Source organism: Berghia stephanieae, chromosome 8 (genome assembly GCF_034508935.2).
Source record: "Berghia stephanieae isolate SIO BIC M18660-M18661 chromosome 8, UCSD_Bste_1.3, whole genome shotgun sequence".
Taxonomy (NCBI): domain Eukaryota; kingdom Metazoa; phylum Mollusca; class Gastropoda; order Nudibranchia; family Aeolidiidae; genus Berghia; species Berghia stephanieae.
In genome coordinates, this window is record NC_088367.1 from 16,240,634 (window position 1) to 16,268,456 (window position 27,823).

Below are 27,823 nucleotides of genomic sequence, written 5' to 3' on the forward strand. Positions count from 1 at the left end.
ACTCTCGCACGTGGGAAATACAAACGAGCCTAAACCATTGCTTCTTTGGAGTGACGTTTGTTTATGTATCGAGGCGATTGAGTGTTGAGTAAAATTTCAACAAAAAAAAAAAAAAAAAAAGTTGAGAGGAACCAGAGTTGAAAAGTCATACTATACATGGTCAAAGTCAAGTCCCTAACTCTAGTTCTATAGTTCTGATTCTATACTGATTGTCTAGTCTAGTCTATGTACATTTCGATAGAAGACTTCAATTCTAATTGAAATTGTAGTTGTAGAGAGATGGGCTAAAGTTGTTTATGAAAAAAAAAATCCCTTATACTTATACTTATATCCTTTTTATCTTAGGCTAAGAAAATTGGTTCTCTGTCTCTACTTTATTCAGTTCGCTCGAGACTTACTTTTACCGATATGCCCAATAAATGCGTAGTTCCAGGATGTAAAACTAACTATAAAGGTTTCACCGACAATGCCCCAGTTTTCCGATTTCCAATTGATCCTGCAAGACAGAGGTTATGGTTAAAGTTGATATCTAGGGAAGATTTTACTCCGACGGAAAATTCTCGCGTTTGTTCCAAACATTTTCTGGACAAATTTTTGACAATATACAATGCAAAGTCTAAGCAATCTTCTAAGAAGAGAGCAAGGCTTACGAGTGATGCTTATCCAACAGTATTTAATGAGCCTTGTGGTAAATCACGAAGAACGATTAGGAAAAGAAGTATTCAAAAACTTATTGATGTTCAAAAAGGATGCAAAAATGCTGTTGAGACCTGGATGTCAACGGACAAAATCAGCAGTTTTTCATCATTCTGTCAAGAGGCCAAAGATTATTTAGGTGGAGACAGATGGGTATATAAGAAGTCCGAGTCGAGTCAAGAATATATTCAGTTTGGCTTTTTGCAAGATTTACTTCCAAATGACAATCAATATCAAAAGCATCTTTTTACTGTCACAGTTTTCTCTGATATGCAGCTAGAGGTGTTTTGCTCCACTACAGGTAATTTGATTTAAAATTGAATTCAATATGACAATATACAGTGTGGAAACCTGACATTGAGATGATGTAAACAAGACATAAATCTCCTGATTCCTGTTGTTTCATAGGAAGTAAAGTCAGAAGCAAGGGAGCGCTTTTCATACCACCACCTCCTCAACATAGATGCTCACTTTGAATTGCAGTTTTATTTATCAAAAAGAAAAACAAATTGCCCCGGGGCATTACAACTCTAAAAAAATAAAACCGCTATTTGTAGATGCAAAATTTATAAAACTTCAATTCCAGGTGAACTACTACGTAGAGAGGGGTGATAGTTTGAAATGGCAATCAGTGGGGATATAGTGTTTTTCCCTCAAAGCAGTGTTAAACCTTCGGTCAAATCCCACAATTTTTTTTTTTTTAATCTCAAGATTCATTTTTCAATATTTATATAGGAAAAATGTCTGCTTTCAAAATATTAAAGTGAAAATGTTCTTGATATATATGTGGGTTGAAAAATTCAGTTTTCAATGGAACATGCTTTTAAGGCATATCTCTCAAACTCAAGTACACTCCAGCAAGGTTTTCTTGAACTCTTCAGGACATGCAAAAAAAGTTCGAAGAAACCATAGTTCTAGGAAGCCGTGTCATAACGGCTTGACAGGAGGGGGGAGGCATGTGGCTCAGAAGTATTGGTATTTGCTTTTTACCTGAAAGATAGGTAGTTCAAGTTCAAGTCGAATATCTACTGCATTATCATTATGTGGCCTTCAGCAAGCCACCTCTCCCTAGCTCAGTTAGTTGCGATGTGCTGTGCTGACACCTGGGTTAATCCAGTCTTCCCTTCAAATAGACTCTTACTCTTAAGTCTAAGTAAGACAAATTTCCACTTAAGGATGAATAAAGGGAACTTTGATTTACTTCAGATATGTTGTTTATATACATGACATGTTACATGCATGGGGTTGATGTGTGTGGGGGAAGTCTATATCATAGCGTTCATTTACCGTTGTAGGCAACCATTAGCATATCATGGCATTCTGCATCGAAATTAGAACAAATGGTGAAGGGATAAGAATAAGCAGAGAGGTTTTGATTATGCGAAAAAGTGATGGAGTGTGAGTGCCTGTGTGTATCTGCATGTGTATCATACTGTATACACACACCTGCAGTGATACATACTGTGTCAATGTCACAGTAAATGATCAGGGGTTGAAATCACCAGGCGCATTAATAAACAGTTTGATTTTTTTAAAATTTTACCCCAGCTGGGTGAAATTAGTTTTAGGAAACAGTGTTCAATGGAATGATAACAAAGAATGATTAAGGAAAAAAATTAGGGACATTCTAATGAGTTTGAGGAATCTGTGTGTACGAGGAAACTGCACTCGAGTGTGGTAATAATTGTACTCTGTAGTCAACAAGAGAACTGGCTTAAAGTCAACACCCGATCGTTTCCTGCTTTGTATTTGATACCAAATCACAGAGGGAACCATGGGTGTCACTTTTTAGGGTCAACCAGGAATTCTGGGAGACGAGATTGCAGATACATGATGTTTCAGGGTTGTAAATTATCACCTATTTTGTTATCATCCTTTATGGTCACTTAGTATACACATTATGTGTGTCTACTTATTACCTTCAAAATGTATGTAGTTGATGTCAAATATAATAAAATAATATGTTGTAATTGTAAGGGGGGTCAACAACTGAGATATTTCATATTATTATGAATGCTACCTCCAATTGTTGATGTTAGTGTGTACTATTGGTTACTCACACTATGTAATTTTGGTAATTTGTGTATGTGTTTGCATGCATTGATTTTGATGTTTGGTGTGTTTGCATTGAGGGGGGGGGGGGGGGGGGGGGTGAGGGCACACATGAGTATTAGTATGAGAGAGGCTGAACCCCGGGTTTCCAGGGTAGGAGTGTAGACAGTCAAATTTTCAGGGGCAGAGATTTTTTGCAATGCACCTATGAAAGGAATTTTGCTTAAAGTCAACTCAAATAAGTAACTGAAATGAAATTGTGAAAAAGGAAGAATTAAATCACAGTATGAGTGAAAGAGAAGCAGGGTTGTTTTGTTGGGTTTCTGCAACAACTCCATTGCCAAAAGAAAAAAAAGTTTTCCTTTGAAAGAGAATAGTAAAATTTAGAGTGAAAGTGCTGAAATCTAGGAAAGCAAATATTTATAAAAGTTACAATTGGGGCATCTCAAAATACTTATTCACATATTTATAGTATAGATGCACCAATTATAGCAAGGCATTGATGTTTTCTTTCAAAATGAAAGTAGACTTATAAAAGTGAAGTTATGGCCTAACAAATGTGTGAAGTGGGGTAATGCAGAAAATAAATTATCAACAAAAGATCGACAAAATTAAATTAATCAAATTTTGCTGGAGATATAACTGTAACTTTTTTGTTCAGTCATATTTTTCCTAAGATTTTCATATAAGCTTCTTACATAACAAATTGAGAAGACTCTTTTTGGAATACCCCATTTTCAGTTTAAAAATTATTAGCCTTTAAAAATATATATGCTCTCTTTTCTTGACAATTTCTCAATACACTTATCATTTAGAATGGTATAATCAGGATAAATGAAAGACATTTTGTCCCCTTCCTAATGATAAACAGTGTTTCTCAAAATAATGACACCATAATTGAGGCCTCCATTAATTCTTTGCTGTCAATGATATTGCAGTTTGTTTCCATGCTGCTCACAATGGGACTCGAACTAGAGACCTAAAAGTCAGAAGCTGAATGTCATACTACAAGACCACAAAGCAGCGCAAAATTGAGTGGCAAGAAAAAAACAGAAAGCATTTCACAATACTGAGCACGTCTTCAGTCACCTGTTTTATAGACCATTTAAAAAAATGTTATAGTTGTTAAGTTATTGTGATGCTGTGTAATGTGGCCCTTTGTAAGCCTTAAAGGAAACAACAATTTTTTGTAAAAATCATATTTTATCAGTATCCGATTTTTATTTTGCAATAAAGTATTTTTTCTTTTCACATTAAATCTCTCTGTCTTTTTAATATTAGGATACATACCGGCACGTTCTTTGAGTGGGATATTTGGGAGTCAATCTCCTCCCATCCTAGTATATTGGTCACAGTTTGTTGCTGTCATTACCCAATGTTCTACTGGTTTCTGGTTCAACAGCAGTGATGTTTGTCCCAGTGTCTGTATTACTGATTGTCACCAGCTTTCTCCTTTGGAACCGGAGTATCAACTCATTGGTGGTAATATTCAATTATGATTTACCAGAACTTTAATCAAAGGCTTTTTTAAAGCGATTTCCTTATGAACAGGTCATTGAAATGGACATAATTTTGTACATTGAATAGAGATATATATATATTTCAATTTTTAATTTTTTGTCACTGATCTTAACTTATTGACACAAATTTATAATACTCAATATGCAAATCAATTTACACATTTTATTACTTTCACATTATCCATACTTTTATCTCCTAATTATTTGCTTATTATCATGTCTTCACAAAAAATTTCCTACGGATGAATAAAGTATTATTATTATTGTTATTATTATTATTATGATTATTATTATTATTATTATTATTATTATTATTATTATTATTATTATTATTATTATTATTATTATTATTATTATTATTATTATTATTATTAATGAAATCATTAAAGATAAAAAGATGAGCAATAATTTTTTAGAGTTGAAGCAAAGCAATTTTATAATCAATTCTGGCTTTAAGAGACAAGCGGCGAAGTTCTAAAGCATTGTAACTATGGATTCTCTTTTTTTTTATTTGCGTGGCTTGGTTTTGTAAAATCCTTAAAATATTATTAGGCAGATTAAAAGATAATTAATAATAATAGTCAGGTCTTGAAAAGATAAAAAAAAGAGACAGCTATTTGATAAGATTTTTGGGTTAAAATATTTGACAAATCAGCCATTTTTCGTAATTCATGGTAAAGAATTTTATAAAGATATGAAACATGTTTTTCCATAGACGTATTGTAATCAAATATGTGCAAGATTGTGAGCTTTGTCTGAAAATGGAATCATTTCATTCTGAACATCCAATGGATTTGATTTGGTCAAATGCACAAGCTTGCAATGCTTTATTATAAATACGACCTCCATTTTTTCTTCCTTCATTTTTAGTTTATTACAAGTCATTCACATCCTCAGCTCTTCCATACATTTCTCCGTCTTTCTCACTTAACAATAATTATCTTGAGGTTTAACTAAACTGAACAGCTTGAGTTGAAACCATGTGAATACTCTTTCCATTAAGATATGTCTTTAGCCTAATACATCACAAATATGATTGGCGCTAAATCTATCGTAGAAAAAATTCCTCCTAGAATTTTTAAAACAACCACCACAGTGCTACAATCCTGGATTTAAATGGACTTTCGCTATTTTAGGCTGTGTAATATTTTTTCTTGTTTTTTATTTTAAACATTTCCAGAATCCAATGAAGAAGATCCAGCATTCTATACATTTACCACAGAAACCATTGATGTTGCTGTTGCTACTGATTGTGAACAAAAGCTCAGAAATGAAAATTTACAGTTGACTCAAAAACTTCATAATGCTGTCTTTCAGAGGAATATGTTGTTAAAAAGACTTAAAACCATACAGGATCTAGCAAGGTAAAAATACAACTGAAGAGCTATGAATGTGACTTAATATTTTTAATTTGAGACAATTTGACTGCAACCTAAAGTTACAATTGAATTCCTTATAAAACAATTTGGTACGAGTGAAAGTAAAAATATAAGTTGTGTATCATACTGTGTTGGATTAAGCAGATCAAAAATACAAGAAAAAAATATCTGTCTAATTAGGTCTGGAGTTTGATCCCTAGCTGATGTATATTAAACCACATCATTGTGTGCCTGCCAAGGATTCAATGATGACTTTGGGCTAGGAGGTGGGAGAGAAGTACCCTGTTCAATTTTTTAGTATCCAGTTAAATTGGTTATAAGATTATACAAGTAATGTAACCTATTTTAAGAAAACATGTCACAGTAAAAAAAAATGTGTTTTTTTTAATTTTTTATAAATAGTTTTGCCAAGACCACTGCTGTCAATAACAGGTTTTTTATATGTTGATTTGAAATACAGTGCAATCCCTGGATAATGAAATCGCCCGGGATCAGAAATTATTTTGTTATTCCAGGGTTTTCAATATCGCGGATAAAGGGGGCACTGTGAGACCTGTGATAATAACGATGCAAACCAGTACCTATGATGATATACGTCCCAATCACATAAGAATGTGTATTTTTCTTGTCAAAAGGTTTAGCAATTACATTTTCACTCTGTGATGTATATTGTCATTGTTTTCAACATAAACAGTGCTCAAATGCCATTTTTCCTCTTTCGTTTATCCTGGCTTGGGAATGTGCAGCTGTTTTATTAAATGACATTTAATAATACAACGGAACACATCTTGATTCTTGATTTGTCAGTGGGGTTGTCACTGATTGGTGACCGGTAATTACAAATGGCAGGTACAAAGTTGTCGTCACTCTCTCTTTGTTATTGTTTTTATGATTAGTTCTCGCTAATTCTATCAATCGATCTATAAATGCTCAAGGTTACACATAGTTTTTTGTGTATTACATCATAACTGACTGGCATATATTGTAAGTATTTTACTCAAACACATAGCAGCAATACCACCAGATCTGCCTGGTGGCCAGAGGTCTTTGTGGTCAATTGCGACTTCAAAAGTGGCCAAATACAGCTTCACTTGGCCAACAGTTACAGAGATTTTTTCCCCTTTTGACAAACTCATTAATTTTGATAAACAGAAGACGACTAGACTAGGAAAACAATTTTTTTTAAAATTAAAGATTAAAACTAATGATTGAAACATCACTGTCTTTGCTGCCATTCTTTGCCAGTAGCCATCTGATGGCCCTGGATAACGCTGTTTACTATGCCTCCGATGACAACACTGATAATGATAAAGTGAATTAATTGGTAGGTAAACACGTGTTCTCATTGGTCGCTAACAATGTGATATTGTTGGCTATGTATGAGTTTTTTTATTGTCTAAGAGTGCGAGATGAAGCTGGAAATGATATTGCCTATTTGGCTAGATTTTTTGTATCAAGCATTGATGTCAATTGCCAATTATTGCTATATATGGATATCGCTAAACAGGGTTTTGCTGCCATTCTTTGCCAGTAGCCATCTGATGGCCCTGGACAACGCTGTTTACTATGCCTCCGATGACAACACTGATAATGATAAAGTGAATTAATTGGTAGGTAAACACGTGTTCTCATTGGTCGCTAACAATGTGATATTGTTGGCTATGTATGAGTTTTTTTATTGTCTAAGAGTGCGAGATGAAGCTGGAAATGATATTGCCTATTTGGCTAGATTTTTTGTATCAAGCATTGATGTCAATTGCCAATTATTGCTATATATGGATATCGCTAAACAGGGTTTTGCTAAAATGTATGTCACTATTTTGGGTTTTTTATTACTAGTAATATATAGGAAAGAAATCGAGACCGATGTCAGATATAGTCGGAAATTCACTTTCTGGGGTCAGTTTTCTTTCACCAATACTCTCTACTTGTTTTTCTTTTTTGTTTGTTTGTGGGAGGGGGGAGGGGTGGTTGTGTGTGTGTGTGTGTGTGTGTGTGTGTGTGTGTGTGTGTGTGTGTGTGTGTGTGAAACTTGATTGGGAGGAGAGATGATGAGCAAGGGTTGAATCAATTCAGCATATATTTTTCATTTCATGTAGCTCTTTAATATTAATTATTACCTCATTCTATCATAAATGATTTAACAACTTTCAGTTGATTATATGACGCTTGTTTTTCACTAAAACCTTTCATAATGTATTGGAGATTTACATATGCATATCAGCATCGAATATACTTTTTGTGTTCTTAGATATTATTCATTTTTTCACAATTTGTTATATTGTGTTTATTAAAAATAAAATTAAATCAACATCTTTGATTAACAGGTATTCAGTCAAAAAAATGAAATAATCATAAAGATTAAACATTAAAATTACTATTTCCCTTTATTAATATAGTATAAGAAATATAAACTCGATCACTTTAAAACATATCTTTTTTTTTTCTTTCTATTTTTTTTCAAGCAAGTTTTTATAACAGTTTCGGTTCAAGAGAAATAAGTATACTCCATTTTTAGGTGTGTTTATGTTGTCAAAGTAAATAGGTGGGGATTTTCCAATATTCAGAGGTTCAATTTACTACAACTACTATTACTTTTTTAAGACCATTATGTTGCATCAAAGGAAATATATATGCAATCGTCTAAGCCAATCTCCCTAATTTTTATCCCAAAACTCCCTCTCTTGTGATGTTCCAGGAGGCAGTTATGCATTACTAAACATCCTAAGTTATTTCATTTGTTTTACAATTGTGCTTGTGTATTGGTCCTTATCTAACTTAAAGCAGTTGAATTCTTTCTGTATTTTGTCTGTTTTTAAAGTGTTGATCTCATTGTGGAAAGTGTTATTTCATAACGATTCAAATGTGCCGGTACTAAACCTCATCATTTGGACTAACCCCTGTCATCTACAAGTTGTGAGGGCTGACTTTTATATGTTGCTATTCGATGAAAGTCACAACGATGATTTCCAAATGGATGCGTAGATGCATTGTTTTTTACATATTTGGGTGACTTAATTGCTTAAATTACAAGGTAGGATTATTTCCATGTCATCCCTTCGTCCCTGGCCAAATGGGCATTCCTTATTTTATTTTTGAAAAGTTGGCAGCTATGTTCAAGTCTATAATAATAATAATAATAATACACATTTATATAGCGCTCATTCTCGTGTAAAACACAAGCTCTGGGCACTTTACAATATAAATATCAATTTTAAGTGAGAAAAATAATAACAACAATAATAATTCATAGCCAAATCAAGGATGCATATAGAGTCAAGAAAAACAAATACAGTAAAAATGTGTCTTGAGATTCTTTTTAAAAGTAGGTAAAGACTTGCACTCCCTCAGACCACGTGGTAGTTCATTCCAAATCTTGGGGCTGAAACAAGCAAACGATCTATCACCAAATTTTGTTCTTGATCTTTTTTCCGAAATTTTCGTTTGGTCATTACATGATCTTAAAGTGTAATTTTCAAATTTACACATGACCACGTGATCTGTGAGATATGCCGGTGCTATACCAGCCAAACACTTATAAACAAGACACACTGCTTTGTAATATGTGCGCTTTTCAATGGGCAACCAGTGGAGAGAGGCCAACAAAGGGGTTGCATGATCAAATTTTTTTTTTGCCAAAAACTAACCTTGCTGCACTGTTTTGCAGTAGTTGTAATTGCTTAATAGAAGCCTGAGGCAAGTTGACAAGCAGCGAGTTACAATAATCTAGTTTCGAAAAAATGAGGGAAACAACCAATGTTTTACATGTTCCAATTGCAATATACTGACGGATCAAACTGATTTTCTTCAATTGAAAGTATAATGATTTACAGAGAGCAGAAATGTGAGTGTGAGCTGACATTCTCATTTCTGAATCAAAATAGACACCCAAATTTTTCACAGTCTTTGAAACTTTGATCTTTTCACCCCCAATCAACACCTCAAGACCATCATTCACCTTCAACTGCCCTCTATTTCCCACAATCATCACTTCTGTTTTTGACTCATTCATTTTCAACTGGTTTGCGTCCATCCAGTCTTTTACATCCGTCACACATTCTTCTACACGTTTCACAATATTTTCGAGATTTTTAGTTTTATCATTAGCATAAAGCTGCATATCATCTGCATAGAGATGATAGCGCGGCCCATGACCAGTATGACATTAGATAATGGAGAAGTATACAAAACAAAAAGAATTGGACCCAAAACAGAGCCTTGAGGAACACCAAAAGACAATGTATGTTGACGAGAAAGTTTATCTAAAATCATAACCTGTTGCTTTCTGCCATCTAAATAAGATTCAAACCACTGCAAGACAGTCCCAGACAAGCCAAAGGTTATATTAAGTCGTTTAATGAGAATACCGTGATCAATGGTATCAAACGCCGCCGAAAGGTCTAATAATGTCAGAAGAGAAACAGAACCTTTATCTAAAACATCAAACAAATCACTCGCAACACAGCACAGAGCAGTTTCTGTGCTGTGGTAAGAACGATAAGCTGACTGAAATTTTTCCCATAGATTGTTTTCATGGAGATGTTGTGAAAGACGTCTGAGTACAACTTTTTCAAGGATTTTAGAAAGAAATGGCAGATTTGAGACGGGACGGTAGTTACTAAGGTCATTTACATCGAGATTTTGCTTTTTTATGAGAGGCTTTACAATTGCATGTTTATAGATATCTGGGACTTGTCCTGAGATAAGTGACTGATTTATAATATAAGTTATACAAGGTATCAATTCAGGAAGACATAATTTCAAAATATTAGTTGGTAAAGGATCTAAATCACATGACTTCGAGGAAGATGAAAAAATTATTTTAGAAATCTCTTCTTCAGTTGTTTCTTTAAAACAAGAGAATCCCTGTGAACCCGAAAAGGGGTGGAAATTTATATCTTCATTTTGCACGAGGTCCAAATTGTTCCGAATTTTCGATATTTTTCCCGAAAAGAAATCTGAAAATGCATCCGGCTGCTTTTCTACCGGGATATTAGTGGGTAGACACATGCCCTTTTCTTCCCCTAAAAGTTTCTTTGAAACAGAGAAAAATTCCTTAGTGTCCCTCACTGATGACAATTTTGTGTTATAATAGTTTCTTTTTGCTCTTTTGCAGGTGGTTTTATACTTATGCTTTTTTGCTATATATATCAGCCGGTCAATCTCAAGGCCCGATTTTCTCCACGATGCCTCTGCATTCCTTTTTTCCCTTTTGGCAGTTTTTTCACTCTGGTTAAACCACGGAGACAGTTTCCTGGAATTTATTATTCTAGTTGTCTTTGGCGCATGCCTGTCGATGACGTTGCGCAGTACCTCGTCCGTTTTCTGTGCTGATGGTATATCCATTCTTCCTAGTTCCTCTGACAGATTGTTTTTGAAGGAATTAATGTCTATTCTTTTAGTATTCCTAGACACTATCTTGACTTTCTTTGCTTTCTCTTTGATGCATTTGAGAGTTGCCAGAATCAGATTGTGGTCTGAAGTTTCTTTTTTGATATTTTTAATTGATTCAACAAGCGAGGGTGTATCAATGATGAACCAGTCCAAGATGTGCCCCAATCTTTGAGTTGGAGAGGTCACTAACTGAGTCAGGCCATGTTCATTCAGCATATTTTTTATAATTTTAACGAGACTATTCTGATCAACATCAAACTGAATATTAAAATCGCCGATAAAATTTTTTCGCTTATTTGATGTGTCTTTTGATACAAAATCTGAAAATTCGTCAGCAAAATCATTCTGTCTCAGTTTGTTCTTTTTGCTTGGGGGTGGTCTGTAGATACAAGTGATTAAAAATGAAATTTGAGGGTAGGTCAATGTGGTTTGGACACACTCGAAACTTTTGAACGAAATTGGCCTGTTTTGTATTTTAGACGAAAGAGCGTGTTTGTATATGATGGCGATCCCCTTGGAATAGAACCGAAGACAAATTTCCTCTCGGGGATGGATAAAGGGAACTTTGTTATTTATTTTCTTTATTGATTTGTTTTGGGAAATAACTTTAGACATGGCCGTGTTACAAGGGATTGGGTGGGTTGGGGGGGGGGGGGTCTCTGTGTCACAGTATTTATTTACCGTCATAGCCAACCATTAGCAAATCATTGTGTGTGGCATTGAAATTGGAACCAAAGACAAACTGATAAGAATATGCAGAGGGGTATTGGTTATACGAAAAGGTGTTGGGGGTTGTGATTGGTTGTATATGCATCATACTGTATACACACAATACTCGCATACATACCTGTCAATGTCACAGTAAACCATTATTGGTCGAAATATTTTTAACAAACGTTTGCTGGGTGAAATTAGTTTGAGGAAGGAATGGAATGATAACAAAGATTAATAAGGAGAAAATCTGGGGGATTTGAATGAGTTTGATAAAACTATGTTCGATTAAACCATATCCAAGTGTACACTCATCTTTTCATAAGGAGACAATAGTACAAATTTTAGGTTTTAAGGTTTTTGGCTAAAATGTAAAAGGTGTTGTTTTAGTGTACGGCAGCATTGATCATTGCATTAAGGCAAATTGTGATATCCCCTCCTACACACATTCAGGGCCTTACAGTAAACTTGTAAAAAATTGATTAGTTAGTTGGATTTTCTGTTAATCAATCAATCATTTTCACATATCAACTTTGCCGCTTATTTTGCTTATACTGTAAAATTTAAGTTCCCATCAACATTTTTTCCCCAAGAAGAGTAGGTATGCAGCCAATAAATGTCTTGCCATTATATAATTGTCCACTTTCTTCTTTAAACACATGCATAGGACATTATGTTGATGAAATACCTGTCCACGTCTGCATTAGACACTTGTCCTTCATACAAAGAACAAACATAGGAAAAAAACCTTCTGTCATGCTCGACTACTGTGTCCATCACGACAAGTGTCTATCATACAAATGTGTTCACCTGAAGAAGTTACTTTATATTCATGGTCTCTCCATAAGCTCAATCTTTATTGATAATCAGTGTTGCCTTTATGTTATGTCTAAATCATTGGGTATTAACTAACATGCTTGCTTCAGGGTTGATTTAGTTCCGAAAACTGAATATTCTATACTGATGCTCTTGCATTTTTTCATTGAGGCCTAGTGAATGTTCTAGGATGTAGGTTCACATATTCGACCCAAACAAAAAGTACATGCAAGCTGTGAAGCTCCAGCAGATTAGTTAAGAACTAAATGAATACAAGAGTGTAAATATATTGAATGTAGTTCTTTAAAATCACTTTGTACCAAAGATCTGAAAAGCAGCATTTTAAAAATATAAAAGTGATAAGAAAAAGAAATGTCCTAAATTTGATAGCGGAACTGAATCAAAATTCGAAAATCTCATTTTTTAAAAACATACTCATTTTTTTTTTTTAAGGCCTTCCATTTGTTATTATTTTTATGAAATTTAAACATTAAATTAAAAAAAATATTCTTACCAATGCATTCTATCATCTTGGCAGTATCGATCTTGACCTGCTTAGTCTAGTTCAAGTCATGGATGGAAACCCAGAAGGTAGACATGAGATGAAAAAGGTTTATGAATTGATTGAAACCATCATGAATACCGATGAGGTGAGTGGAGAGCTTGAGGAAATTAAATATACACCCCAAATTCAAATGATTATAGTTATAGTTTTGATTATTTATTATCATAGCATTAACAGGTCAAAAATTTGCTTTGCAGATGAATTACCACGGGACATACCACTGGCGGTCGGTCAATAGAGCGAAGTTGTTTTGTCCGCCCTATATTTTCCGTAGATTAGCATGTCAACCAAACAAAAAACTTCAATTTTAAAATTTTGATAAAAATTAAAAATTTAGCACATACTGCTTTTTGTTTTGAATTTAATATTTGACGACTCGTGCGTCGCTCCGCGAAGGTAGCGTCAAATCGGCACGTTTCATCTTTCCCCCGTTGCCTGCGCGGGGTGACAATGAGCGGAGGGTGTGGTGTGGTGGGGAAGTTTTTTGTTTGTTTATATGAGCCAGTATTCGTTTGGCCGTCCTGTCCTTATCCTATACTCTGTTGTACCTTGAAGAAAGTTAGTTACCACTCCCCAATCTCCCTCCACCCTCCCTCCCCAACTAACTATTGTCTTTCACTGCTAAAATAATTAGGCCAAGACGGCCAATCTAGCGATGCACGCCCTGAGGTCCTACTTGGGATAAATTAAAACCATATCAGTTTTATCACTGAAAGAAGAGGCTTTGCTTCACTTAGATATACGGATGAAGAGAATGGCAATAAATATATATTTTATCATTGTTGGTTTTGCTTAAATATATTATTAAATATCAAAAAGAACAGTAAACAAAGTATGCACCGAGAAGAGCCCCATGGTACTATAAATAAAAATCCCTGACCCCACGGAGTCCTTCATCCCCGCACACTCCCAACGATCCTACTCAACTTGTATTGTGTGCATTGTCTAATAATAGTATATAAAGATGTCGCTGATTGTGTGTGAAGTTAACAAGTGCTTTGCGTTTGGAATTAAATGTGGATTTTTAAATTCAATTATTCTAAAGTTGTGTGTCATACCGTTAGTATTCAGAGAAAATGTATTATCGCTGTTGTCATTGTTTATGAAACCTACCTGTTTTTATCTTGAATCATTTTATTTTAAAAAGTTATTTCTGTAATTTGTAACCAATCATGAATCATGTTGATTTTTTAATTGATAATCAATTCCGACACTTATCCCCTCAAGAGAAAATCGTGGTGAAAGATTTAGGTCCACACAAACCAGTGAATTTTAACTTAGTTTCTAACACACCGAGGAGACAGCGCCGATTTAATAATGATTATTTTTAAAATGTTGAATGGCTTACTGCCAGTGAAAGCCGTAAAACGCTTCATTGTTTTTATTGCTTGATTTTTGGTGATGTATGCTATAACGGACAACAGGAGGATTCAGTGATATTGCGCACATCTCTCAGGCACTGAAGAAACATTCTGAATGAAATAGCCATGTCACAGATGCTGTTAAATATAAACTTTTCAACGTTGTAGATATATGAAATCAGTTGGAAACAGGACATGCTGCGTCTGTGAGTCGTTATAATGAACAGATGAAAGTTAACAGACAAGTTTTGTCCAAGATAATTGATGCTCTTTTGTGAGTACGTCTCGTTAATATTCTAACACACACACATACACGCACACACAAATACACGCACATATGCAAACAATGCAATACCCCCCTCCACACACACACACACACACACACACACACACACACACATACAAAGTAGGTCAAATTAAGTTAAATTAACTAGACCAATAAAATTTGATTCTGTATTTCGGATTTGTGCCGCCTTAAATACAATGTGACCAACCGCCCCTGGGACATACATAGGAAAATTATAACTTATTGATGATGTGACTTTGTGCTTTTATGATGCTGCTCTTATTGTGATCTGTAGCTCAATCATTCGAATCCCATTTTGGGTTGTGCAATGTTTCATTACTGAACTCCGATTAAAATTGTGTTTTATTCATTCATTCATTCACCATAAAAATAAAATAAAACAAGGAAATAAACATTTTTATATTGCTTTTCAACTTTCCCAATCTGCATTCCACTTTCTATTTGCAGATGACTGCAGAACACGATGTTATTCCACATTGGATTGACAAGAATTCGAAGTTAATTCAAGATGGTAAGTCTTTGCACAATAATATTTTAAAACATTTTAGATAAAACATTGTTAAAAGTTCCATATTTGGGATTTTGGCGCAGTTGCATTAATAGACATATGGTGAATGTAATGTAGTCCTTGTTCTGCTTGTCATTAACTCCTTGACTGCTAAGGTCTCTGGAGACTTCAAACTTCTTGGGGCTGCACATTTTGCCATGTTTTCAAACCCTAACTTTTTATATCACTAAAATGAAATTTGGCCACAATGTAGATCTATCATTGCATAGTTTAAATCTGTATTTTGTATGTAGGTCAAATACTTTTGCGGTTGCAGCTTTCAGAAATCCCAAAACATTCTGCATTAACTGTGGTCTGTATGCAACAGATACCTCAAAAGACAATAAAAATGAAAGCAGAGGTAGTCAACAATCTCAGTAAAAGTCATCAGATTGCCTTCATCAGCTCCTTGGTCCATGTCAAATTGAAAAAATCAAGGGGGCTGGCACATAAAGGCCTGAATGAGAGTTTTTCTATAGTGCAATATCCACTCGAAGTCTCAAGCGCTTTACAAAAGGTCTCAGGCCAACAGCATGACTTAACATGTAGGACGACACATGACGCCTGTTAGGTGATATTACATTCTTTTCGGACAGAACAACACTGTTAACGGCCTGGTACTCATTTTACATCTGAGTATGGTGAGTAAAGAGCCTTTTCCAAGGACTCAACTATGTGCTGAGCAAGGCTCGAATCCAGGAACTTCCAATCCGAAAGCGAGTGTCATACCACAAGACCACATAGTCGCCAATTGATAGATTCGTGCCTTTTTGTGATGCCCACCACCTAGAGCTAAACATAAGCAAGACAAAGAAGCTAGTGATTGGCTTTAAGAGAGTGAAGGAACTGATAGAACCGTTAAAATTAAAGGACCAATTCGTCCAGTGAGTTCCTCACAACAAATACCTTGGTGTCAATGTGCTCTCATATACACTGCAGTCCGCTTAAGATAAACTCTCACTTAAAATAAATTCTGAGGCTCGTCCTGATTTTTCATCTTTTAATCATTAGTAATTTACAACGTTTAAGATAAACTCCGTCCGTGAGCTCGTCTCGATAAGATCAAACTCATCAATCTGTAACTGCACGACTGGGACTGGGATAGGCAGGGAGTCTCCTCATCGCGCAATACATTCACTTGCTGCAATCAAGAAACAACACCAGCTAGCTGTATTATTCGAGTGTGTAGTGTGTGCAAAGATTCACTGAAATACACAAGTATTAGTATGTTGCCACATGATGCACACACTCATATACATGTGGATTTGTGCTTTTGTCATAGCACACTAGAGACTGTGGGTATGGGAGCCAGGGCAATTACAGTACTCGTGAGTAGAGTCTGGGCCAAGGGTCCGCGTAGCAAGAAAGAAATAAGCCATCCCAAAAATTCCGTCTACCTCGACTGGGGATCAAACCTCAAACCTCCTGATTACTGGTCAGACGTTCTACCATTACACCACAGAGGCTCCCGATAGTTGTGAAGAATATAAGTATTGATAGTGTCCCAACTATCGTGAGCCTCTGTGGTGTAATGGTAGCACATCTGACTGGTATTCAGGAGGTCTGAAGATCGATCCCCAGTCGGGGTTGACAAATTTTTTGGGATGTTTTTTTTTCTATTTTTCTTTCTTGCTTTGTCTGACACCTTTCGTACACACTTGTTGAGATCTTTATCTGGGCCAAGGCCTTTTTCTTTCATCCCTGCCCTTCCCTCACCATTGTATCATCTATGCCATGCACATCTCCACTCACCCCTCACTAGGCTAATTTCAAGGACTCACCAATCAGTAATCAGAGCTAGGCCAGCATGACTCTGATAGACAAATAATTGTCAAAAAAAAATGTCACTCTTACTCTTAGCTTAACAAGAAGCTGGGCTGTATTTATTAAAGGATAACATTTAGATTAAACAAATGTTTGTGTTGCTGAAACTTTATTTGAATCAATTAGTCATTGAGAAGAATGGATGCAGTTTCTCAAGCTACCGAAGTTTCAACTTTTTTTAAGTTCCAACCATTTCTACTGTAGATTCAATGTTTGGAATCTGGTTCCCCTTGAGTTTTGGATAAGACAAACTTTTTTTTCTGGTCCCCGGGAGTTTATCTTAAGCGTATTGCCGTGTAATCCATTCTGATGGGTTTGTCACTTTAACTCGTATGTCTGGGTGAATCAAATAAATTTGACTTTCAGGTCTAATTTGTAAAACTTTATTTGAATCAATTAGAGTCATTGAGAAGAATGGATGCAGTTTCTCAAGCTACTAACTTTTTTAGTTCCAACCATTTCAACTGTAGATTCAATGTTTGGAATCTGGTTCACCCTGGCATAATTTCAATGTGAAATATATTTTTTTAACAAAAATAAAATTAAGCATTGAAATAATCAGGAGCAATTTTGCCTATCAATATTGTCACAGTAAAGGTTGTTCACAATTATCTTATTAAATTTTATTTTATTAAGAACTGAATTCATCTCACTCCAGTTATATTTCGGTAGGCTTAGATAAACTTTACCTTCTAATATTAGATCGTCTTTCCTTTTATAGCCTTCCCTCGAATTAATTTCTAATTAGTGAATACTTTTCGTTCTACATTCTGTCACGTAGCCACTTATTATAAAAGCTGATAGGTCTAACATTTGACACTCACTTTCTCTCCACAATCTATGCCGGACGGCCAGTCGCTCTATTCCTATATATATACTGGAAGATTTTTATCTTTTGGGACTTTGTAGATATTATATCTACACCATTAAGACGCCGGAGCTTTTAACTTTGATTGTATAATCTTCAAGGATCAAACCCAAGCCCGCTGTCAAAGGACTACACAATAACCTCTTACCAATTGCCTGGAAGTGGAATTTTACGAGTCCGATCCTGTTATCAGAGGAATAGATCATCCAAGCCCATCAACTGCCTGGAAACGTAAACTTATGAACCTGACATATTATCATAAGTTACGTAAAATATTCATATCTCTATTTGTAACTGCCACGATCACTGGTTATCTCTTTTAATTAAATTTCATCATTATTTTATTTCATTGTAAACAAATCGTTAATTGTTTTTCATTTATAGTAACTAGTAAATTCTGGGGCCTCATTCTACATATATCTTTATGCATAGTCGAGTAGCTCTTTACTCACTTGAGACCATGACATTTTGGAGGGGACACATATAAAGAATTGAATTTATTTAGTTACTTATATCTATTTCATCTAACTTTAAAGTTTAAATTGTAAAACTCTTAATTGCCCCACTTGATCATATTTTAATTGAACTCCCTATTTACAGGATTAATTTTTTTTTCTTTTTCATTTCTTCATTTAAATGGAATAGCAATTTATCCATTCATTCTTTCATTCAAATTGAATAGCATTTTATTGATTCATTCCTTCATCCATTTATTCATTTATAAATCATTCATTCATTCATTGTTTCATTCATTTATTTTATTCATTCATTCATTCATCCATTCATTCGTTTATTCACTCATTTATCCAATCATTCATACATTTATTCCTCCCTTCATTCTTTCATTCATACATTATCCATTCATTCATTCATTTATTCACTCAGTTTTTCATTCATTCATTCATTCCTTGTCCACTTTGTTATTATATCACTCATTTCATTTTGTTGTTTGCCTCATTCATGAATTGTTTTCAATATGTTTACATTCCATAACGATTCATTCACCTATCATCCAATCACTCAGTGTTGTGAACACATTTTGTAACTATTGTAAATCTTACGATATTTTATTGTTTTGTATTTCAGACATCACTGTTAAACACTCTTCAATGCCTAATTACAATTGTTGAACAACCATTGAACAAGAGAGAGGTCCCAGCCACGAACTGAGTTGGTAAATATATCCTTCATTATTCTCTTTTACATGAGTTGGGCATCACATAGTAACTATAGACATCGTGATTTGTTTTGCATAGTGATTTGTTTTAAATACATTTTTGGCATACTACTGTTACCGAAAACCACTTATATATTATGTTCTGAAAAGTGAGTCTTTAAAAACTAAATAATAATAAAAGGAGTCTACTAGCCGTCGTGTTATATTTAGTGATAGATAACTTGGGATTATTTTGGCATCCTATTATTGTTATCACACTCTAGTATATTAGCGTCATTGCGAATAATTGTACACAAACTAACGACGAGTCACACACATTGGTGATACATTTTTCGTAGTAACATAGTTTAGAGTACACGCGATTGACACATTGTTATGGACTCAAGTCATAACTCCACATTGTATTGACACATTGCTTTATAAGATATAACGATAAAAGGCATCAAATTCAACATACATAATAAGTTGAAATAAGAGAGAGAGAGATTTCTAAAAATAGAACAGTTCATTCCAGTAAGTGTAAATAAATAAAACAGTCAGTAACAGTATCCTGTCAATATATATATATAAAACATCGTAACTAATTTATTGCAAAATGGAAGCATATAAAAGATACTTAAGTCTCGCAAAGGACTTAGAAATACCCCAGGAAAGAATATTTTCATGGTGCGAAGAGAAAATAAAAGAAGAAAAAGAAGAAAGAATTCGTAGAGAAGAAAATGAAGAAAGAATTCGTAGAGAAGAAAATGAAGAAAGAATTCGTAGAGAAGAAAAAGAACACGAAGAAAGAATTCGTAGAGAAGAAAATGAAGAAAGAATTCGTAGAGAAGAAAAAGAACACGAAGAAAGAATACGTAGAGAAGAACGAGAAGAAAGAGTCCAAGAAAGGGAACTAAAAAGACAAATAGCTTTAGCAGAAGAAGAAACCAAAAGGACCCAAATGATGCTGGAAATTGAAAAAACAAAAACCGGTCATGAAAGAAAACATAATAATAGTGATGAATTTTTCGTGAAACTTCCACGCATGCCAACATACGATGAACGCTCAGACTGTCTAGAATCCTTCTTACACCGATTCGAAGTTCAGGCTAAAGGTTATCGTTGGCCAGAAAGCAAATGGGCCACAGCCTTGATTAACTGCTTATCTGGAGAACCGCTAAAAGTTTTCTATACCTTAACAACTGAAGATGCAGATGACTATGGAAAAATTAAAGACGCTCTACTAAAAAGATTTAGATTAACGGAAGATGGTTACCAGGAAAGGTTTCACACTGCAAAACCGGAAAGTGGAGAAGACTTTAATACATTCGTGAACCGAATTACTCAATTTCTAAATCGGTGGCTTGAGTTGGCAAACGTAAAACAAGACGACTTTGCAGGCCTTTACTATCTCACGCTGAAGAATCGAATCTATCAAGCTTGCAACCCAGATTTAGTCGCATTCTTTAAAGAGAGAAAGCCAGAAAACTTGGACAAATTAAAAATCTACGCAGAAAACTTTAACAGCGCACATCCATCGACACCCCTTAGCAGAACATTGAAGGAACCATACTACGCTGCTGCTGCTCAGAGTCCAGGTACACCTAAAGTTCAGTACTCAAATAGAACGAGCCGATCAATCACTCGGAACACGCAAGTGAAACAAGATGATCATAGTAACAAACCATGGAACAAACAGTTCAATAGAGACCATAGCCGATCCTATCAAAACAAAACAAGAAATAGCACTGACAATAATACTGAGTATAAGAAAACCAACAAACCTATAATTAAATGTCAATATTGTGGAATGAAAGGCCACACAGCAGACAAATGTTACAAAATCGTGGGATATCCAAAAGAAACTGCAAATGCATCACTCCAAACAAGTGTAAACAATCAGACACGAGTAATGTCAGGAGAAAATATAAATGTGTATTGCGTGAAAGGTATGTCACTTTTAACACAAACTCACAAATCAGGATCGCTATTTTTTTGTGAAGGCAAAGCTAATGGAACTGATTGCAAAATATTGAGAGACACAGGATGCAGTACAGTAGGAATAAAAACATCTTTGATCAATGACGAAGACAAAACTGGAAAAAACGGTACAATGCATCACATTCAGTGGCACAGTCGAAACCTTTGAAACAGCTAACGTGTACATAGAAACCCCATACTATACAGGAATAGTGGAATGCTGTATACTTCCCAACCCCGTCGCTGATGTTATTGTTGGCAATATAAAAGGTCTTAAAGACAACCCAACAGATGTAAAAGAATGGTCATTAACCCAAGAAACAGCTTGTCTAGCAGAAACAAGAAAGATGACTAAGACAACAGAGAAGCCAATGACTATTTCTCTAGAACCACAACAATTTGACAGGAACACGTTCATTGAAGAACAGAAAAAGGACCCGACTTTAACATCATATTTCAATATCGCAAACAAAGGGACGAAATCAAAAGTTGAATACATCATTGAAAAAGATATTCTGTTCAGGTTACATAGGAAAAGAAACAAAATAGCTAAACAACTGGTCACGCCGAGTATTTACAGAAACAAAATCCTTGGAATAGCGCACGATTCAATAACTTCTGGACATCTTGGGAGCTCTTCCACATTGAAGAGAATATCCGAGAATTTCACATGGCCTGGAATTACTAAAGACGTCCGAGAATATGTGAAATCGTGTGACACATGCCAAAGAAGAGTCGCAAAAGGCAGAATACCGAGATTGCCATTAGAGACAACCCCAGTTATTGAAAAAGTTTTTCAAAAAGTTGCAATTGACATTATAGGCCCTTTAACAAAATCAGATAGAAACCATACACACATACTAACACTAGTCGATTACGCAACCAGGTGGCCAGAAGCGATAGCATTGAAATCAACTACATCGGATCACATAGCTGAAGCATTGATGACAATTTTTACTAGAATAGGCATACCAAATGAGATACTGTCGGACAATGGACCCCAATTTACATCACATATGATGCATGAAACCATGAAACTCATGGGAATCCAACACTCATTCACAACTCCCTACCACCCCCAAGCAAATGGTCTTTGTGAAAGATTTAATGGCACTCTAAAGAATATGTTAAGAAAAGTGTCAGCAGAAAAACCAGATGATTGGGACAGATACTTACCAGCAATCCTATTTGCATATAGAGAAATACCCCAAGAATCTACAGGCTACTCCCCATTTGAGCTGATGTATGGACGATCACGTCGCGGCCCGATCAATATAGTAGCCGACATTTGTAAAGGGAATGAGGAGGACAATAACGAAATTATGTTTGCTTACGAATATGTAAGAAACCTGAAAGACAGAATAGAGGACACGTGTAAGCTAGCACAGGAATCCGTCACTAAAAAAGCAGAGAAATACAAGGAATACTCCGATCGAAAAAGCAAGTCAAGAAAATTTGAGATTGGTGACAAAGTACTAATACTCTTACCCGATGACTCGAGTAAACTTTTAGCTACATGGAAAGGACCATTCAAAATAGCAGCAGTAAAATCTAATGTTAATTACGAGATTAAAATTAACAACACAACAAAGACATTCCATGCAAATATGCTAAAAAAATATTTTGATAGAGACACAGTGTCGCAACCTATGTTTACTAATATCGAAGCTTCAAATGCAGGATTGATCATACCGTTGGTCATGGGACACAGACACCCGAGACAGAAAAACAAACAAAAATCGCACAATTGCAACCACCTAAGACAAAAAAAGAAGTACGCAAAGTACTTGGGCTCCTAAATTTTTACAGGAAATACATTTACAACTTCGCGCACATCGCGACACCGCTAACAAATCTGACAAAGAATGGGTCACCGAACAAAATTGTTTGGACAGAAGTGTGTCAGAATAGCTTTAACCAATTAAAGGCATTACTCTGTTCAGAACCAATTCTTAAATTACCCGACATATCAAAAGAATTTGTTGTAAGAACTGACGCGTCTGATAAGGGCATCGCAGGTGTACTATTACAGGAACATGAGGGAACTCTAATGCCTTGCTTATATGCAAGCAGAAAATTATTGGACAGAGAATCACGATACTCTGTAATAGAGCGTGAAGGACTGGCCATCGTCTTTGCTTTAAAGACATTCAGCAGATATCTACTGCTAAAAGAGTTTGTGGTCGAAACGGACCATAAACCACTCACGTACATAAGAAATAACAAAATGAATAATAGTAGAGTACTAAGGTGGAGTCTATTTTTGCAAAATTACACTTTCAGTACCTCTCACATACCAGGCTGTGAAAATATTCACGCCGACCTACTTTCTCGATTAGTATAAACACGTGAGAAGGGTATAACTTAACCTCCCATGCATACTGTTAGTTACCTCGCAAATTATGCCAAATCAGAACGCACAATTTCGATAATTTTATTTGTAAACATGATGACCCAACTTAATGTAACATTGAGTATTGTTTGGATATATATATACCATACCCATTCATGATTTGGGAAATCTTCTCTTTATCTATTATTGTTATGAATTTTCACTCATTTATGATTAATAATTGAAATGTCAATATTCCATTTACATTTTCATTCATTTCATTCAGTAAATTACCTTCATATCATCGACTTAAATCATGCTTCATTGCCATCACTATTGTTTATCACAATGATTTGTAATCACATTGCCATCATGTTGTTCATCACAATGATTTGTAATCACATTGCCATCATGTTGTTCATCACAATGATTTGTAATCACAATCTTTCATTGTTATTGTCACCCATTCATATACCTACGTTAATATAAACATTTCCATGTCTAGTTAATAAATAATTTAATTGTAGCACAAATCATAACAATGGATTAATGCTAGAGTATCATGATAGTAAATTTACTTCCGTTTGTAAAATCTATCTTTCCCATAATGGTTAAAGAGCATATTTTAAACGTGGGTGGGGGGTGTCACAGTAAAGGTTGTTCACAATTATCTTATTAAATTTTATTTTATTAAGAACTGAATTCATCTCACTCCAGTTATATTTCGGTAGGCTTAGATAAACTTTACCTTCTAATATTAGATCGTCTTTCCTTTTATAGCCTTCCCTCGAATTAATTTCTAATTAGTGAATACTTTTCGTTCTACATTCTGTCACGTAGCCACTTATTATAAAAGCTGATAGGTCTAACATTTGACACTCACTTTCTCTCCACAATCTATGCCGGACGGCCAGTCGCTCTATTCCTATATATATACTGGAAGATTTTTATCTTTTGGGACTTTGTAGATATTATATCTACACCATTAAGACGCCGGAGCTTTTAACTTTGATTGTATAATCTTCAAGGATCAAACCCAAGCCCGCTGTCAAAGGACTACACAATAACCTCTTACCAATTGCCTGGAAGTGGAATTTTACGAGTCCGATCCTGTTATCAGAGGAATAGATCATCCAAGCCCATCAACTGCCTGGAAACGTAAACTTATGAACCTGACATATTATCATAAGTTACGTAAAATATTCATATCTCTATTTGTAACTGCCACGATCACTGGTTATCTCTTTTAATTAAATTTCATCATTATTTTATTTCATTGTAAACAAATCGTTAATTGTTTTTCATTTATAGTAACTAGTAAATTCTGGGGCCTCATTCTACATATATCTTTATGCATAGTCGAGTAGCTCTTTACTCACTTGAGACCATGACAAATATCTATGTGAATATTTTATTTATTTCATTCAACAGATGATCTGCTCCAAACGAAATTTCCAACTTTCCACATCAACTCATCTCCCATTTCAAACAAGGCAGAACCCAGCATTGAAGATGATACCAGAGAAACCATTGGAGAGTATAATCATGATGATGGCGTTGATAATATGGCTGATCAGTCTTTGGTTGATAATGTTGCAGTTCCTGATAATGAAGAGTCAAATGGTGATGAACAAGAAAATGGATTAGAGAATGAGAAAAGGGCTAAGACTAAGAGATTCCCTTGTGAATATTGTGGAAATACATTTTCAGGGCAAAGAGCAGTTTCCCTTCATATATTTTATGTACATAATGATAGGGTACTACCTCAGAAACAGTGTTGGGTTTGTGGAAAGAAATTTCTGGACAGGAGTCGTCTCAAAGCACATATTGTGGTACACTCGAATGATAAAAATTATCTGTGTGATATTTGTGGCAAAACTGTCAAACGTTCAGGTAGTTTAGCCAAGCATATGAAATATTCACACAGTGAGGAAAGGCCTTACATATGCTCATTATGCGGCAACTCTTTTAAACGAAATGACTTTAAATCTCTCCATGAGAAGTCGTGTACAGGAATAAAAAGGGAAGTGCTTCATTGTAATTTTTGTGACAAACAATTTACTACAAAAAGGGCATTTGAAAAGCATTTGGAAAGCCATCCTGATGAAAAAGCCTTTCAGTGTAATGTGTGCAACAAACTGTTTAGGTTAAGTTCTTCTTTACGAAGACATTTAATTGGTCACAAAGAAGAGACACCTTTTGAATGCTCTTTGTGTCCTGCAAAATTTAAATTCAGAAATAACTTTAAAAGGCATCAGTTAGAGCATGTTGATGTAGGACATTTTACATGTGATGTTTGTGGTAGAAGATTTAAATGGATGAAAAGTCTAAAGAAGCATCAAAATTTTCATAAAAGGCAAAGAATTGAAAATAGTGAAGAGTTGCATTAAAAGGCAGATGGCAGGACCTGGATTCATGTGTATGCAAAGTCTTAAAAATAAGAACTGCCGAGGTGTTCACGTAAGACAAAGGGAAAATGCAAGTGAATTTTTTCCTAAAGAAGACGAGTGTATTTAACAAATTGTATTGTAGCATGAAAGTGGAATAATTGAGGATTGAATCACACTTGGCACTGGAGGGTCTGTGTCAAGAAAAAACTGAAATAACCCAAGTGTCACATAATAACGATTCACCTTTATTTTTATTAAGGTTTTATTTTAGTAATACTAATACAAACATAAGAATGGAGTTCATCACACTGCAGTTATATTTCGGTAGGCTTAGAAAAACTTTACTTTCTAAAATTAGATTATCCTTTAATAGCCTTCTATTTGAATTCATTTCAAATTAGTGAATATTTTTTATTCAACATTTTATCACGTAGCCACCTATTATAAAAGCTAATTGATTTAATCTTCGTTACTCACTTCTCTCAAGAACTTATGCCTTAATGGCCACAATATTCCACTCCTCATATTACCTATATTTCAAAGGTTTATATCTTACTCTCGAGACTTTGTGGAGCACTTCACTAATTTTGATTTCCGCCATCAAGACGCCAGAGCTGCCTTTATCACCTTTGCCAGTTGAAATGTTGTCAAGATTCCATCAAGCCCGGGTCCTGACGAGCAAGAATTGCAAATACTGGAAGTGGAACCTCACGAGTCTGTGTAACAATATCATCATCTCAACAAGATTAATAATAATAGATCTTTATTGTCCATAAATATGGCGATTTGTCATTTAGTTACACTTGTTATAACGTTAAATGATCACTATAACATTGAACAGATATTTCACTCCTACCTATTTTCTCTCTCTCTCTCTCTCTCTCTCATTCACTCACTGTCTCTCTCTCTTCCTCGCTTTCTTTCACACGTGCGATACACAACATAAACATATTCATTTCGTCTTCAATTTACAATTGTGGCAATTCGACACCAAAAATTATCATCATTATCAATTGGTCAGTTAATCTAACATTAAATAAATTAATCAGTTAATCAGTCAACGAATCAATCCTTGGCTTTTCTGTACCTACCATATGAAATATTCAATATTTTTATTGCTGATGGAACAAACGTTGATTTATACTTGTCTGTCATCTGCATTTTTTGCGGCCGCAAATATCAGGGCGATCCGCAAATTTTGGCAAATTTCCCAAAATTGGTAAATCGTGGCAAATTTTGGGTAAATTGGCAAATCGCGTGACAAATTTTGAGAGAAAAAAAGCGAAAACAAAATAACGAAAAAAAAAAAGTGCGAAACTTGAGAAATGTTGCAGCTTTGCCTGGGCCCAAACCAAGGGAAGCTACTCTCTACGGATAATGATCCTTTAAAATTTTTGTAACAACGCTATTCATAATGTAGCCTCCTTAAATGTAATAAATTGTCTTTTATATTTTTTTTTTCTGTATCGCGTGTTAATTTTTACTGAAATGCTTAGTTCTCCTGGGCAAATTTTTTGGCAAATTTTGGTCTTTTTGGCAAATTTTGGTTTGTTTTTTGGCAAATTTTAGGTCCCAATTTGGCAAAAAATGCAGAAGACAGACTTGTTAGTTCTACATTTAATCTGACAAAACCTTCTCCCAGATGGTATAAAATATGTTTTTATTGTTGGTAATTGAGAATGTACAGGATTGGGGAACTCACGCAGCCTTGGGGACATCCGTTTGACAACGTTCTCTTGTTGGAGATATGTTCACCCAATTTTACACATACGTTATATCATCATATTCTCATTTGTAACTGTGATCACCAGTCATTTATAAGAATACGCATTTAATTAAATATCATCTTTCTATTCACATCATTATCATCTTAAACAATTCGTCATTTGTTCTTTTTTTAAAGTATCTAGTAAATTCTGGGGGCC

At 34.9% G+C, this 27,823-nt stretch overlaps 1 protein-coding gene across 3 annotated transcripts; it reads left to right on the plus strand.

Moving 5' to 3' along the window:
* On the plus strand, window positions 1–27,760 carry LOC144978254 (uncharacterized). 3 transcript variants are annotated; one of them, XM_078924093.1, is made up of 7 exons: window positions 7–159; window positions 428–997; window positions 4,030–4,230; window positions 5,449–5,632; window positions 13,107–13,218; window positions 15,249–15,312; window positions 24,940–27,760. In XM_078924093.1, exons 2-7 carry the CDS (start codon window positions 775–777, stop codon window positions 25,896–25,898), a joined length of 1,743 nt encoding a protein of 580 aa, XP_078780219.1. In that variant the 5' UTR covers window positions 7–159; window positions 428–774; the 3' UTR covers window positions 25,899–27,760. The 3 variants fall into 3 exon arrangements, with proteins under 3 accessions (XP_078780218.1, XP_078780219.1, XP_078780220.1); XM_078924092.1 differs by having other exon boundaries at window positions 1–997; XM_078924094.1 differs by lacking the exon at window positions 24,940–27,760 and adding an exon at window positions 18,142–22,582 and having other exon boundaries at window positions 26–997.
* The last annotated feature ends 63 nt before the right edge of the window (window positions 27,761–27,823 follow it).